The 14,363-nt window shown below is 52.8% G+C and overlaps 1 protein-coding gene across 1 annotated transcript; it reads left to right on the top strand.

The window, feature by feature from the left end:
• The first annotated feature begins 261 nt into the window (after positions 1-261).
• Positions 262-13,989, top strand: LOC147646432 (uncharacterized). The gene is made up of 4 exons (XM_086873500.1): positions 262-367; positions 8,083-8,236; positions 11,880-11,952; positions 12,139-13,989. The coding sequence occupies exons 3-4, from the start codon at positions 11,907-11,909 to the stop codon at positions 13,143-13,145; spliced, it is 1,053 nt and encodes a 350-aa protein (XP_086729626.1). The 5' UTR covers positions 262-367; positions 8,083-8,236; positions 11,880-11,906; the 3' UTR covers positions 13,146-13,989.
• Positions 13,990-14,363: the final 374 nt, after the last annotated feature.

Genomic DNA, 14,363 nt, shown 5'->3' with positions numbered 1-14,363 from the left:
CTGCGCAGAACTTTGTTTGTGTTGGGAGCTCAATGGCGGCTCGGGCCGGGCCCGTTCCAGGCCTGTTCCTCATCTCCGCCCTTCCCCTCACACAGCCCGGGGCGGGCCCTGAGAGCGCGGGGCGGGGCTGTGCCGTGTGCAGAGCCCGCCGCTGGCTGCGATTGGCTGCTGCTGCCGTCACTCTTGGCTCTGGCGCGCTCTGATTGGGCAGAGCGGGGACAAGCCCGGCCCCGCTGGCGCCCCCAGGGCGGCCGTGGGGCAGGAGAGCCGCCATTGCTGGAGCGTCTGTGCGGGCCCGGCAGCGGCGGCAGCGGCCGGAGCCCGGTGAGGCGGCGGCGGAGCTCGGAGGCGGCCCCAGCCATCGCAGGTGGGAGCCGCGCTCGGTTCTGCGGGGGCTCGGGGCTCGCTGCGGGCCCGGGAGGGGGCGGCAGGGGGCTGTGGCGGGTGGCTTGTGCCGTGGCCGGCCCGTGTTGGCCCTGGCGTGAGGGCGCCGCGGGAGCGGTGCCCGCGGTCTCCTTCCCGCTGGGGCCTCGGCAGGAGCCGGTGCCGGAGCAGCGCTGGCTCGTCCCGGTTCGTGTCGGTAGCCCGGAGGTGGCTGCGCTGTGCCCGGGGCTGGGCGGGAAAATTCCCGGCGCCAGAGGTTTGTGTGGCCAAAGGAGCCCGAGGAGCGGTGTGAGAGTGACTTTATTGCTGCCCAAAGGGAGAGGCCGTGGGGCATTTGCCGTGCGCTCTCTCCAGCTGCTGGAGGACGCGGCCTCGTTTTTGTCCTGATTTTCCCGGCCGCGTGTCCCTGTCCCTTTCCCCACTGGCGGAGGTGCTTGGAAGGTTCAGACTTCCCCATCTGCCTCCTGCATGTCCCGGTTAATATGTACCCACCACTTTTGTATAACATCCGATATTGATGGCTCTGTTAAGTCTTTGTTCTTCTGGAAGTTCAGGAATTTAGCGGGGACTTTGTCAGAGCAGCGGTCCTTGTCAATTGGTAACATTTTCTGAAACTGAGGCTTTTTCCCATTGCTTCCTTATGTGCAAGTCCCTGGCCCTATCTGCAAGCAGATTCACTCATTGGCTCTGTTTTTTCTTCCTGGGTGTTTTTTGATTTTGGGATTGCTCTCAGTGCCCTCATTCTCTGTCCTTTTGTAGCCGTTTGTGGCTCAGGAGGCCTGGCTGCCCCCTGCATCCCCTTGCTCAGCTGCTGAATGAGCTGCACTCAGCAAGGTGTGTGCGTGGTGAAAAGATGAGAGTTGCTGTAGAACATGAGAGGAGAAACTGCATTCGTTTAACCCATGGTCTGCCAGGGAACCACAAAAAAGTTGCCCATGCCCATCCTTTCCACATTTGGACCGGTACATTACATTTTTCTTATATCTTTTGTTATCTGTTTCTCCACTTTTCCTCTGTGATCTATTTGCCAGCAGCAGTTTGAGTCATTTAATTTTCCACAAACTCTGCCTCCTTTTCCTGCTAAAAGATAATGTGACCCCATCCCATGGTGAAATGTTGTGTTCCTCATCTGGGTGGATTGGTTGGGAAGAAAGTCAGGAACTGGAGCTGTCTGGTTGGGGATTATTTTGAAGACATCCTGTAATCTAATTATGCCATGGAAATGATAAATTAGTTTTCTGGCACCTGATATGAATTCATTAGGGTTCCCCGGGGCTGGCCCATGGTGTTGCAGGATTTGTTCTGGTGGCCATTCATCTTTTCCCCATTTTTGGGTGCTCCCTCCAGTCAGGGCAGCATCAATTTTGGGCTTTTCTCTAATTAAATCAGCACATACTTGGATTCCCAACTGATTTCGCTTGGGGTAGCAAAAAACCCCAGTGCTCTAATTCACCCTGGATAACATAGAAAGTGAGAGCACAAGTTGGGGTGGGGAGTGGGATGATTCTCCCCCATTTTTTATAGTGAAATTTTCACAACATTGTCCATTTGCAGTTTTCCTTTGCAGCTTAACCAATTTCTGCTGCAGTCAGATATCCTCACCATGGGATCTGCCTTTAGCTGTGCAAATTCCATCTGTGCCCCCAGGCAGAGCTTGGGGTGAGGGGCAGAGAATTCAGCCCAATTCCTCCCCCAGGCAGGAACACCCTGGTACATTGTCCATGCTTTGCCCCAGAGGTGTTAATTTGCATTTCTAAAGCTCCTCTGCTGGCTGCCTGGAATGAAGCTTCTCTTCCAGGGCAGCCATGGGATGACTCACATGGAGGGCTCCCTCCCCCATCTGCTGTTTCTTTGTTGTTTTTTTTAAACAATTTTCTATTAACTGTTTACATTTTAAAGGGCCTCCTTTCAAGGTCTTCTAGTTTTCAAAATGCAGCTTAAAGGTGAACATGGAAAAACCCATACCATAATTTTGCCATCCCTAAGAGCCATGCACAAACATAAAAACAAAAATTAGAAAGAAATCAAGTATTTACTTTTTCTTCTCTAACTAAAAACTGATTCTCACACCCCTGGCCGAAACAGAACTGACAACAGAAAAGTAGAATTATTGCAAAAAATTCTTCTAATGGTGTAATCCTTTCACTGAAACTGTGAAAAGCAAAAACTCTCCAACAATGTCTTTAGAGAAATAAGGCATGACTTGATTCTGAAGAGAATCATTTCAATCACACATAGTCTGCATGTGCAGAGAAAATCATTCCATGACATGGGAGTTTTACTAGATGTTTCCTAAACTTTATTCAGTCTGAACCCATAGAAATTCATTGGTTTAGTGTTCATTGTTTCCAAGTTGTGGAGTCCTTAGTGTCTGGTTTCCTGTTGCACCCGGATTTCTGTGCCTCTGATGTGAATTAGGTCTGCACTCCTGGATTTCCTGCTCAGCCTTTTCCAGACCCCCTTGGATCCCCATTCCTGGGCCCTGGGACCCCCCCGCATCTCCTTCCCCAGCTCCGGGACCCCCTGCACCCCCTTCTCCTGCACCAACAGCGCCCTGCACCCCCTTTCCCGGGGATCCTCCCCTGGCAGCCCCTGGATCCCCCGGTTCCGTCAGCCCGGGGACCCCCGGAGCCCCATTCCCGGCCATCCCGGGGCACCGCACCCCCAGGCCTCCCTTTCCAGGGAAAGCCGAGCTGGGCACGGGGCTCTCCAGCCGCTCTGGCATTTCTGATCACCCAAAGGAGAGGGAGAGAGCAGCAGAGAGAGAGAAGGAGATTGGGAATCGGGGCTCGGGCTCCCAGCGGCCGCTCCTGCTCCGCCGGGGCTGGGGAGCCGCAGCCGCAGGAAAAATGGGATCCACGGATGCCGGGGCTTCCCCCGCTTTGGGCCGAAGCCGGCGGGTTCCAGGCAGAGTTTGGGCGCAGGGCCCGGGAGTTCAGCCCAGTTTGTCCCGGGGGTCCCGCAGTGCGTGGCCGAGGAGGGTCCCGGGGGATCCCGGGAGGGGATCCAGGGGAATTCCCTGGAATTGCCCCGTCCCCTCCCCCCGCGCTCCCTCGGGCACTTTCGCTTCCGCCTTGGCCGCCCTGCGCCGCCGGGATCTGCCCGGCGACCGGTGACGTCACTGCAGCCTCGGGCTGCCACTGGCGGGCAGCAAAGAGCGGCGCCAATGGCGGGGCCGGAGGCGGCTCTGGGGGCGGGGCCGGGGCTGTGGGCGGGGCCGCAGCGGAGCAGCGCGATGGCTCCAGCGCTGGGGCCGGGGGCGCTCCCGGGGAGCGGCGAGAGGTGAGGGGGACCCCCGGCACCGGGACTCTTTGATCGCCCATTCCGGAGCGCCGAGGGGCCCCTAAACCCCCATTCCTGGTCGCCGCCATCCCACCGAACCCCCATTCCCGGCCCTGGGTCCCACCCTGCACCCCTTTATCCGGCACCAGGAACGCCTGCACCCCTTTCCCGGCCATCCCGCCTCTCGCAGCCCCCAGAGCCCCCTTCTCCTTGACCCATTTACCCCCCGGACCCCTATTCCTGCCTCTCCCAGCAGCCAGCCCCTCCTTTCCTCAGCACTCAGGACACCCGGGACCCCTATTCCCAGCCATCCCGGCTTTCCCTGCCCTGTCCTGGCAATGGGGACAGCGGGGACCCTTGGAGCTCCCTTTCCTGGGTACAGGAACGCCCTGAACTCCAGCCATGCCACATCTAGCCAGCCCTAGCCTCCCCTCTTGTCACTCCTGGCATCCCCAAATGCCCTTCCCGGCTCTCCCCGTTCCCCCTTTCCTTCAGCCGTGACCCCCCCGATCCCAAATCTCCAAATGTCCCCCCAGTTCTCCTCTCCCTGCGTTCCCTGCACGCGGCGCTGTCGGAGCCCGGCCCGGGCTTCCCGCAGTCCATGTCCATGGGGTCCCTGGCTGGGATCCCCTTCCAGCGCCGCCGCAGCGAGCGGGGCCGGGCGGAGCCGAGCCGGGATCTTGGGATAGCCAGGGCTGGGATATTGGGATAGCCAGGGCTGGATATTGGGATAGCCAGGGCTGGGATATTGGGATAGCCAGGGCTGGGATCTTGGGATAGCCCGGTCTGGGATATTGGGATAGCCAGGGCTGGGATATTGGGATAGCCAGGGCTGGGATATTGGGATGGCCAGGGCCGGGATATTGGGATAGCCAGGGCCGGGATACTGGGATAGCCAGGGCCGGGATACTGGGATAGCCAGGGCCGGGATACTGGGATAGCCAGGGCTGGGATATTGGGATAGCCAGGGCTGGGATATTGGGATAGCCAGAGCCGGCACAAGGAGCGGCACCGGCACGGGGCCAGCGGGGAGCTGCAGATGCTGCAGCAGCGGCACAGCCAGAGCGGGGCTGAGCAGGGGGAGCCGGGGCTGGGGGATCTGTGGGGCTGCGATGGCAACTGTGGCACCACCATGGGGATCCCTGAGATCCAGGCTGAGGGATTAACAAATTCCCAGGCTCACAGCCGCAGGGAATGTCTCCGGAAATATGTCAGATATGGGCGGGAGGTGCTGGAGTGTAAAGGTGGGGAGGGCAGAATTCCCAGGGAATATGGGAATCCGAATGTGGGATTTGGGAGGGCAAATCCATGGCTGGGAAATCCATGGAAATTCCATGGATGGATCTCAGACATCATCCCATTCCCACGGGATGTCCAAGGATGGATCCCACTGCTGTCCCATTCCCATGGGAATTCTGTGGATGGATCTCACTGCCATGCCATTCCCATGGAATTCCACGGGCAGATCTCCCCATCGCACTGCCATGGGAGCTCCAATCCAGTTCCCCCCCAAACCCATCCTGCGGGTCACCCTGTTTTTTGCCATCCCCAGCCCCAACAAGACTCCTGGGGGTCCCCCATGACCCACCCAGCCCCCCAAACTCTTCCTGGTCCCGCTTCTTTCCCCCATAACGGGAATTCCTGGGAGTCCCCCTGTGTCCCCTCCCCCAGGACTTTGGGGGTCCCACCCGACCTGTCTGTGCACCCCCAGATTTCTTCCACAGCCCCCCTGTGATGGTGGAGGGTGGGGGCCGAGTGCTGGTGCCCCCCTGCCTGCAGCAGATCCAGCGGTGAGGGCAGTTCTGGGAGTCCCTCAGCATTTGGGGTCCCTGGGATTTGGGGTGACCCCCCGGGCCCCCCAGGATCTCCCTGAACACGCTGACGCTGCCCGTGCGCAGTGAGAAGGTTCAAACCCGGCACGGGGTCCCCAGCACTGCCACCCGCATTGCCCAGGTACCCCCAAACCTGCCGAGAACCCCCAAAGCCCCCGGGACACCCCAACCTCCCCTGATCCCAAACACATCCCTGGATGCTCCAAAAACTCCCCAAAACCGCAAAACCCCATACAGACATTGAGAAGGTTCATACCTGGCATGGGGTCCCCATGTCCATCACCAGCAGGTTCCCCAAAACAACCTTGAGATCCCAAATTCCACTTCCGGGATTGCCCAAATTCCCTCATCGGGACTCCTGTAAACCCCCTTGGGAACCCCCAAAAATCACCATGGCCCTAAAAACACACAGAACTTCTCAAAATTCCCAGGAAACCCTCACCAAGGTTTATACCCAGCATGGGGACCCCATCGCCGTCATCGGCATCACCCAGGTACCCCCAAACCCCTCCCGGGACCCCCAACCCCTCCCGGGCTCCACTGCCGGAACCAACGGGAGCGGTGTTGCCCTTTTAAGAGGAGTTACAGTGGGACCCGACAACACCGGGGGCCCTTAAAGCGGCCATGGTAGAGAGAACCCCCAAAATCCACCCTGGGGGACAAAACATCCCCTACAGGGGCTTGGGGTGGGGACACCCCTAAAAATGTCACTTAAAGCCGTCATGATCCCCCCTCAAAAGGGGCTTGTGGGGCAGCGGCTGCACAAACACCCTAAAATGGGGAGGAAAAAACACCCCTGTAGTGGTGGGATCCCCCCAAAAAACCTGAAAAAGAGGAAAACTCCTCTTGAGAGGGGCCTGAAGACCCTGAAAGGCCCTGGAAGAGGGACAAGATCCCCTCCTGTGCTGGGGCCTCCCCGAGCCGGGAACTCTCCCGTTCCTGCACTCGGGGGAGCCCCGAACGACGGCGGCTCCTGGGCTGAGCCCCCCTCAGCCGGGGCTGCGGGGGGAACTGGGGGGGGCTGGGACGGGGCTTGGGGCTCCTGGGGTGAACTGGGGGACCCTCAGTGCTCCCACCTCCCCCTGTTCCCCTGTCCCGCCCTGTTCCCATTGTTCCCCCAAAGCTCCGCTGCCCCCAGCTCGGTTTGGGGGGGACCCAGCCCTTTCCCATCGTGTCCCGGCCCGGCCCCGCTCACCCGAGGGCTCCGAACCACGCCCAGGGACAGAGGAGGGACAGAGGAGGAGGAAGAGGAGGGACAGAGGAGGAGGAAGAGGAGGGACAGAGGAGGAGGAAGAGCTGGAGCAGGCAGAGGAGGCTCCACCTGCGCTCCCCGCTCTCTGCATCTGCAGCTCCTTCGGGACCATCGCCCCCCATCCCGCAGGTGCCCGGGGAGGGGGAGCTCGCCCCAAATCCCCCGGGGCTCCCTGGCTTTGGGGTTTTTGGGGGGGATGTTTGGGGATGGCAGGGCTCCAGAGCCGAGCCGCAGATGCCCCTCGGGGGCACCCCGGGGGTCCCCGGGAGGTGTTTTTGGGGGGTGCCGGTGGCGGTGGCGGCAGAGCCCCGGCAAAGGGGCCGGGGGGATGCGGGTCCGGCATGGCCGGGAAAGGGGTTCGGGGCTCCCGGTGCCGGCAGTGGCTGCTCCCAGCATTGCCCAGTTGCTCCCCCCGTGTGGTTTCAGTTTCCTCGGCAGCAGGAAGAGCCCTGTCTCTCCCAGTCATTTCCTATTGGGGTACAACTTGTCTCCATTTTTCCCAAATGTTGTCCCCATTTTCCCACATTTTTATCCCATTTATCCCAAATTTTTCCCGTTTTATCCCGTTTTTATCCAATTTTTTCCCATTTTTCCTCATTTATCCCATTTTCATATATTTTTTCCCCACTATTATCCTATTTTTTATTTTTCCCTAGTTTTCACCCATTTTTCTCCTTTTTTCCTCCATTTCCCCCTTTTAAACTCATTTTTCCTCTATTTTTTCTTAATTTTTCTTTTTTTTTCCCATTTTTTCCTGCATTTTCACTCAGTTTTTTCTCCATGTTGTCCGAATTTTTCCCAATTTTTTTCCCATTTTTAATCTATTTTTTCCCCATTTTACCCTCTTTTTGCTCCATTTTTCCCCAGTTTTTTCCCCATGACCTCTCCTGTTTTCCCCATTTTCTTCCATTTTTCTCCCACTTTCACTTCATTTTTACCATTTTTATTCCCATTTTCCCTTCATTTTTCTCCCAGTTTCCCTCATTTTTTTTCCCCATTTTTATCCTGGTTTTATCTCATTTTTCCATCATTTTATCCCCATCTTCTTCCATTCCTTTCTCCCATTTTTCCCAATTTTTCCTTCATTTCTATCCCATTTTTCCCTAATTTTATCCCATTTTTTCCCTATTATTTTCTCACGTTGGCTCCAATTTCCCCCATTTTTCCTCCATTTCCATCCTAATTTTCCCTATTTCCCCCTAATCTTTTCCATTTAATTATTCAAAAAAATTAATATTTTCACAGGAAAAAAGGGTGCTTTGGGGGCAAAACTCCATGAATTTGAATCACAGCTTTCTCATGATTTTTCCATGATTTCCCCATGATTTCCAGCTGGAAGAAGGCGTGGGATTCATCTGAACATTCTGGAAGCTATAATAGGACCAGGCCATCAACCTTCCCAAAAATCTGGACCAGCTCATCTGCAATTCCACCTTTCCCCACTCCCCGGATTCCCAGGTCCGGAAATTCTTCTACAACCTCCCAGGTAGGCAATTCCCAAAATTCCATGGAAAAATGGGATAGGGGGATTTTATCCTGTTTTTTTCCTGATTTTCCCCAATCTTTTTCTCTCTTTTTTATTTTTTTTCTTTTTTTTTTCTTATTTTTCCCTTATTTTTCCCTGATTTTTTCCCAGTTTTTTCGCCATTTTTTTCCTGATTTTTTTGTTTTTCCTGATTTTTCCCTCTTCTCAAAATTTTTTGTCTTTTCCCCAACTTTTTCTCTAATTTTTCCATAATTTTTCTGTTTTTTCCCATTTTTTCCCAATTTTTTTCCCTTGTTTTTCCCATTTTTTTCCCTGATTTTCCCCCAATTTTTTTCATTTTTTTTCTGATTTTTTTCTCTGATTTTTTTCCAGGTTTTATTCCCTTTTTCTTATTTTTCCGCATTTGTCACAATTTTTTTCACAATTTTTTTCACATATTTTTCAATTTTTTTTCCTGATTTTTCCCTCTGATTTGTCCAAATATTTCCCTTTTTTCCTAATTTTTCCTGATTTTTTCCTGTTTGTTTCCTTGATATTTCCTAGTTTTTTCCCAATTTTTTTCCCAATTTTACAAAGTTTTTTTCCCCACTTTCTTGTACTCTTTTTTTTTTCCCCTTGATTTTTCCCATTTTTTTCCCAGTCTTCTTCCTCTTTCTTTTCCTGATTTTTCCCTGTTTTTTCCCAAATTTTTTCCTAAATTTTTTTCTTGATTTTCCCCCACTTTTTCCTGATTTTTCCTCTTCTTTTTGCAATTTCTTCCTGGTTATTCCCCATTTTTTTTCACAATTTGTCCCTGATTTTTCCCTGTATTTCCTAATTTTTTTACTGATTTTTTCCTGATTTTTTCCAGGTTTCTTCTCTCTCTTTTCTTGATTTTACCCAATATTTGCTCAATATTTTTCCAGATTTTCCCCATTTTTTCCAGATTTTTCCAGATTTTTTTAATATTTTTTTTTAGATTTTTTTCATTATTTTTTTATTTTTCTGATTTTTTTTCATTTTTTCCCCATTTTTTTCTTAAACTTTTTCTTGATTTTTGTACTTTTTCCTGTTTTAATCCCATTTTTTTCCCTGATTTTTCCCTTTTTCTTTCCCTAATCTTTCTGGTTTTCCCCAATTCTTTCCTGATTTTTTTTCATTATTTTTTTCTGATTTTCCCAGATTTTTTTATCCTTGTCCTGTTTGTTTCCCTGATTTTCCGCTGATTCTCTTTTTTTTTCCACATTTTTTCTCTGATTTTTTCCGAATTATTTTCCAGATTTTTTTGCAATTTTTTCTCAAATATTTCTGGTTTTTTCTTCATTTTTCCAATATTTTCCCGATTTTTCCTGATTTTTCCTGATTTTTCCCAGGGTCTTTTTGGGTTTTTTTTCCTGATATTTTCTCTGATTTCTCACAATTTTTCACAATTTTTTTCATGTATTTCCCATTTTTTCCTGATTCTTCTCTCTTCCTTTCCCAAATTTTTTCCGGCTTTTTCCCAATTTCTTCTCAAATTTCCCTAGTTTTTACCTGATTTTTCCTGGTTTTTTTCCTATTACTTTTCAGATTTATTCCTCTTTCTTTTCTGGATTTTCCCCAATTTTTCCAAGTTCTTTCCCAGTTTTTTTCCTGATTTCCCAAATATTCTTTCCAATTTTCCCTGGTTTTTCATGACTTTTCCTTCTTTTCCTATTTTTTCTGATTTTTTCCCCATTTTTTCTGACTTTTCCTGATTTTTCACAGATTTTTTCCACTGTCTTTTCCTGATTTTTCCCCATTTTTTTTACATTTTTTTCCTTAAGTTTGCTCTTTTTTTCCCCCAAACTTTTCCTGGTTTTCCCCAATTTTTTGTCAGATTTTCCCGTTTTTTCCAAATTTTTCCCAATTTTTTCCTGATTTTTCCCTGATTTTTTTGGATTTCACCCTGATATTTTTGGGTTTTCCCCGAATTTTCCCTTCCATTTTCCTTGAATTTATCCTGGGCTTTTTTCCATTTTTTCCCCAATTTTCCAGTTTCCTTCACACTCCCAGTCTCATCCCAGTCACAATCTAATCCCAGTAACACCCAGTCTGATCCCAGTCACTCCCAGTCTGATCCCAGTCACTCCCAGTCTGATCCCAGTAACTCCCAGTCTGATCCCAGTCACTCCCAGTATGAGGCCAGTGGCCCCCAGTTGCTCCCTGGCAGTGCCAGTGTGACCCCAGCAGCCTCCAGTGTGATCCCTGGGACTCCCTGTCTCTCCCAGTATATCCCAGTCAGCCCCAGCACGCTCCCAGTCATTCCCAGCTCCTCCCAGTTGCTCTCAGCATGATTCCAGTTGTTCCCAGCCACTCCCAGTCAATCCCAGTATGATTCCAGTCACCCTCAGTGGGATCCCAGTCTCAGCCAGCAGGGACCCAGCTGCTCCCACTGTGATCCCAGTATGATCCCAGTTGAGTATGATCCCAGAATAGTTGTAATTGTTCCCAGTTCCTACCAGTATGATCCCAGTTGTCCCTGGAATAGTCCCAGTCCATCTCAGCATGGTTCCACTCACTCCCAGTTTCTCCCAGTGTGGTTCCAGCTGTTCCCAGTATGGTCACAGATGCTCCCAGTATATCCCAGCTGCCCTCAGCATGCTTGTGCTCATTCCCAAGGATTCCCAGTTGCCCCAGTAAGGTTCCAGTTACCCCAGTCCAAACCAGTCCCTGCCAGTGCTGCCACTCCTGGGATCCCCCAGCCCTCTCTGCGTTCCCCCCTCCCACATCTCCCCAGAGGAGCCCCAAGGGCTGGCAGTCCCCAGCCAGGGTCCCCAGCCAGCCCCAGGTTGGATCTGCAGCCCCCAATTTTCCCAGTTTCCCTCTCCTTTTCCCCGGGCCGGGTTCCCCCCGTCCCCAGCGGGTGGGAGCAGCGGAGAGCCCCGCGCTGCCCATCCCGACCTGTCCCGGCTCCATCCCCGCTCCTGCCGTGGGCTTTGAGGGGTTTGGGAACGGGGCACCGAGGGTGTCACTGCTCCTGGGGGAGGAGGAGGAGGGATGGAAGAGGAGGGATGAAGGAGAGAAAGGATGGAAGTAAGAGAAGAAGGTGGAGTTAGGGAGGAGGAGCAGGAGGAAGAGGAGGGACAAATGAAGATCAGGGAAAGTAGAAGGAACCACGAGGTGGAGCATTACCCAAATTCACAGCCCCTCACCCGTGGGATCATCACTCCCCCTCCATCCTGTAGGTGCCCAGGGAGGGGGAGCTTGGCCCAGATATCCTGGGGGGTTCCTGGGGTGGTTTTTTTGGGGGGGTGTTTGGAGAATGAAGAACTCCAAAGCTGAGCAGAAAATGCCCCTTGGGGGGACACTGGGGGTCCCACAATCCATAAGTGTGGAGATGGAAACAGGGGGAGCTTTTTGGATTCCTGGCACTCCCAGCAGCCTGGGGAGGGCAGGGACTGAGCAGACAGGGGAACCCCCAGTACAAGCGTGACCCCCAGCAGCTGGGACAGGGGGGAAACTCTGAACAGCAAAGGGGAGAGACCAGAGATGAAGAACTCCTGGGAAACATTTTCAGGGCTGAATCTTGGTGTTTGGGAGGTTTTTATAGACTCCAGAGGCTTGGTGACTTCTAGAGATGAACTTGCACAGGGGGAGCCCCCTAACCCAATGTGCCCATGAACTGTATTTTTCCCCAAACCAGGATTTCCCATTCCCAAACCTTGGCTGGATGGAGAAGGAGGCTGCGAGGAAGATGTCCCAGGACACCCAGGCAGGTGAGGAGGAAGTCAGTGCCCCTTTCCCCCTCTCTCCTGCTCCATCTCCCAGCCCAGCCTGGCCCCCGGCTGCAGGACAACCCCGCTGCCGACGCCGTCCTGCCGGGGACGCACTGGGGGGATCTCCTTCCCCTTCCCTCTGGCACGGAGGCAAATCCCATCCTCTCCTTGTCCTTCCTCCCCCAGACAAGGAGCTGAGGATGGAGACCAGAGAGGACAAATCCCCACGGCAGAACCTCGTGGAAGAGGCCGTTTTCAGTGGTACCACAGTGCAGGAATCCAACGGGGAGGAAAATCCCCAGAGATCCCGCAGGAGGAGGGGCTCCAAACCCATCCCAGGGTGCTCTGAGGAGGAAAGACCCACCCTGTGCCGGGAAGGCGGCCGAAGATCCAGCCAGGGCTCTGAGCTGGTGGTCCATGAGCAGCCTCAGGATGGGGAGAAGCCCTACAAGTGCTTGGAGTGTGGGAAGAGCTTCAGACAGAGGAAAACCCTGATCCGCCACCAGATGATCCACACTGGGGAATGGGCCTATGAGTGTGTGGAATGTGGGAAGGGCTTCAGTTGCAGCTCCCAACTCATCATCCACCAGCGCATCCACACTGGGGAGAGGCCCTACGAGTGTCCTGAGTGTGGGAAGAGGTTTCAGAGGAGCTCCACTCTCCTTGTACACCAGCGGATTCACACGGATGAGAGGCCCTTCCGCTGCCCTGACTGTGGGGAGGGCTTCAAGCACAACTCCAACCTCATCACCCACCGGCGCATCCACACTGGGGAGAGGCCCTACGAGTGTCAGGAATGTGGGAAGAGCTTCAGCCAGAGCTCCAGCCTGATCTGCCACCAGAGGATCCACACCGGGGAACGGCCCTATGTATGTGGGGAATGTGGGATAACTTTCAGCCAGAGGTCCCTGCTGACCATTCACCAGATGATCCACACTGGGGAGAGGCCCTATGAGTGCTCCGAGTGTGGGAAGAGCTTTCAGACCAGCTCAAATCTCCTCGTGCACCAGCGGATTCACACGGATGAGAGGCCCTTCCGCTGCCCTGACTGCGGGGAGGGCTTCAAGCAAAACTCCCACCTCATCAGGCACCGGCGCATCCACACTGGGGAGAGGCCCTACGAGTGTCCCCAGTGTGGGAAGAGCTTCACCCAGAGCTCTCACTTGACCCGACACCAACAGAGACACCGGTAAGGGAAGCCCTTTGAGTGCCCCAAGTGCAGGAAGAGCTTCGTGCGCTTCCCTGTCTCCATCCCCCACCAGAGGACCCACCTTGGGCAGAGCCCTGATGACCCACATTCCCAGTGATCTGTGTTGGGAACACACTGGGCTGGTGGCCATTTTATTTTGGTTCTATCTTTTGATTCATTTTCATCCCTTTAAAACAGACAAAACTGGGGTAAAAGTCTGCAAATTCATCAAAGGCATCTAAAGCCTCACTTTCTACTGCTTTAAGGGAATCTGGGATTAAAAGAGATACTTGGGAGGACTTGGGGATTGTGGTGCTATCTGTTGTAGTTTTCATTTCTTGTCACTCAAAGAGATGAGAGGGTTCAATCTGTCACCTCAAAAGCACTCAATGCCACTGAATTCTACTCATTCCCACCCAGAATTCCTGGATTCTACAGCCCCTCAGGGTGTGTTGCCTTAAGTTTTAGCTTTCATCTTTCATATTCTGCACTGCCTGGGTTTACAGTTTGGAACTTCCTATTAAGTGTTAGTGAGCTCCCTTCACAGAGTAGGTAGACAAAACAATTCCTTTTCTAGCTTGATACCAAGGACAGTCGTTAGAAGTTTCAGGCCCAGAAGCATGAACAAGGGTGGACTGAAGAGAGAAAACAAGAAGGATGGGACTTCATCATCTGAAGCTGTAATTGGACAGTGAACAGATTGCAATATCCAGATGGACCTAAACTTCTAAAAATGTGAGACTTGTCCATTTTTCTGACCATTTTTGGTCCATCTTGGGTGTAGGCCTGGCTCTTGTACTGCCCAAGGTGTATTTAAATTCTTTTAATAAACTTCATTCTTAACTCTGTCCAGCCTCTGTTCTAGGTCAGCCTTCTGAAGGCATCAGGTGGAATGGGGTTGGAAGGGGATTGGGTGAAGTGGGATGCAGATCAGGAGGGGTGAGATGGGCATTGGGTGGGGCAGGATGGGTGGGATGGAGTTTGGGAGGTGTGAAATGGGGGAAATTGGGCTTGGGAAGGGGGTCTTGATGTCCAGCAGGGATGGGATGGGTTGGGGTTGGGATTGGGGAGGTGGGGTGGGGTCTGCAATGAGACAGCCAAAGTTTGGGGATGATGAATGGAGGGGAAACCCGTTAGTGAGTTTTGGATATTTGGATGTTCCCAAAGAGATTTTAAGGTATCTCACATTTCTAAGGAGGTTTTGGGGCACTCCCCAACTCTT

This window comes from Cyanistes caeruleus, unplaced genomic scaffold (genome assembly GCF_971803275.1).
Source record: "Cyanistes caeruleus unplaced genomic scaffold, bCyaCae1.hap1.1 HAP1_SCAFFOLD_99, whole genome shotgun sequence".
Lineage (NCBI taxonomy): Eukaryota > Metazoa > Chordata > Aves > Passeriformes > Paridae > Cyanistes > Cyanistes caeruleus.
This window is presented reverse-complemented; position numbering and strand designations above follow the sequence as displayed.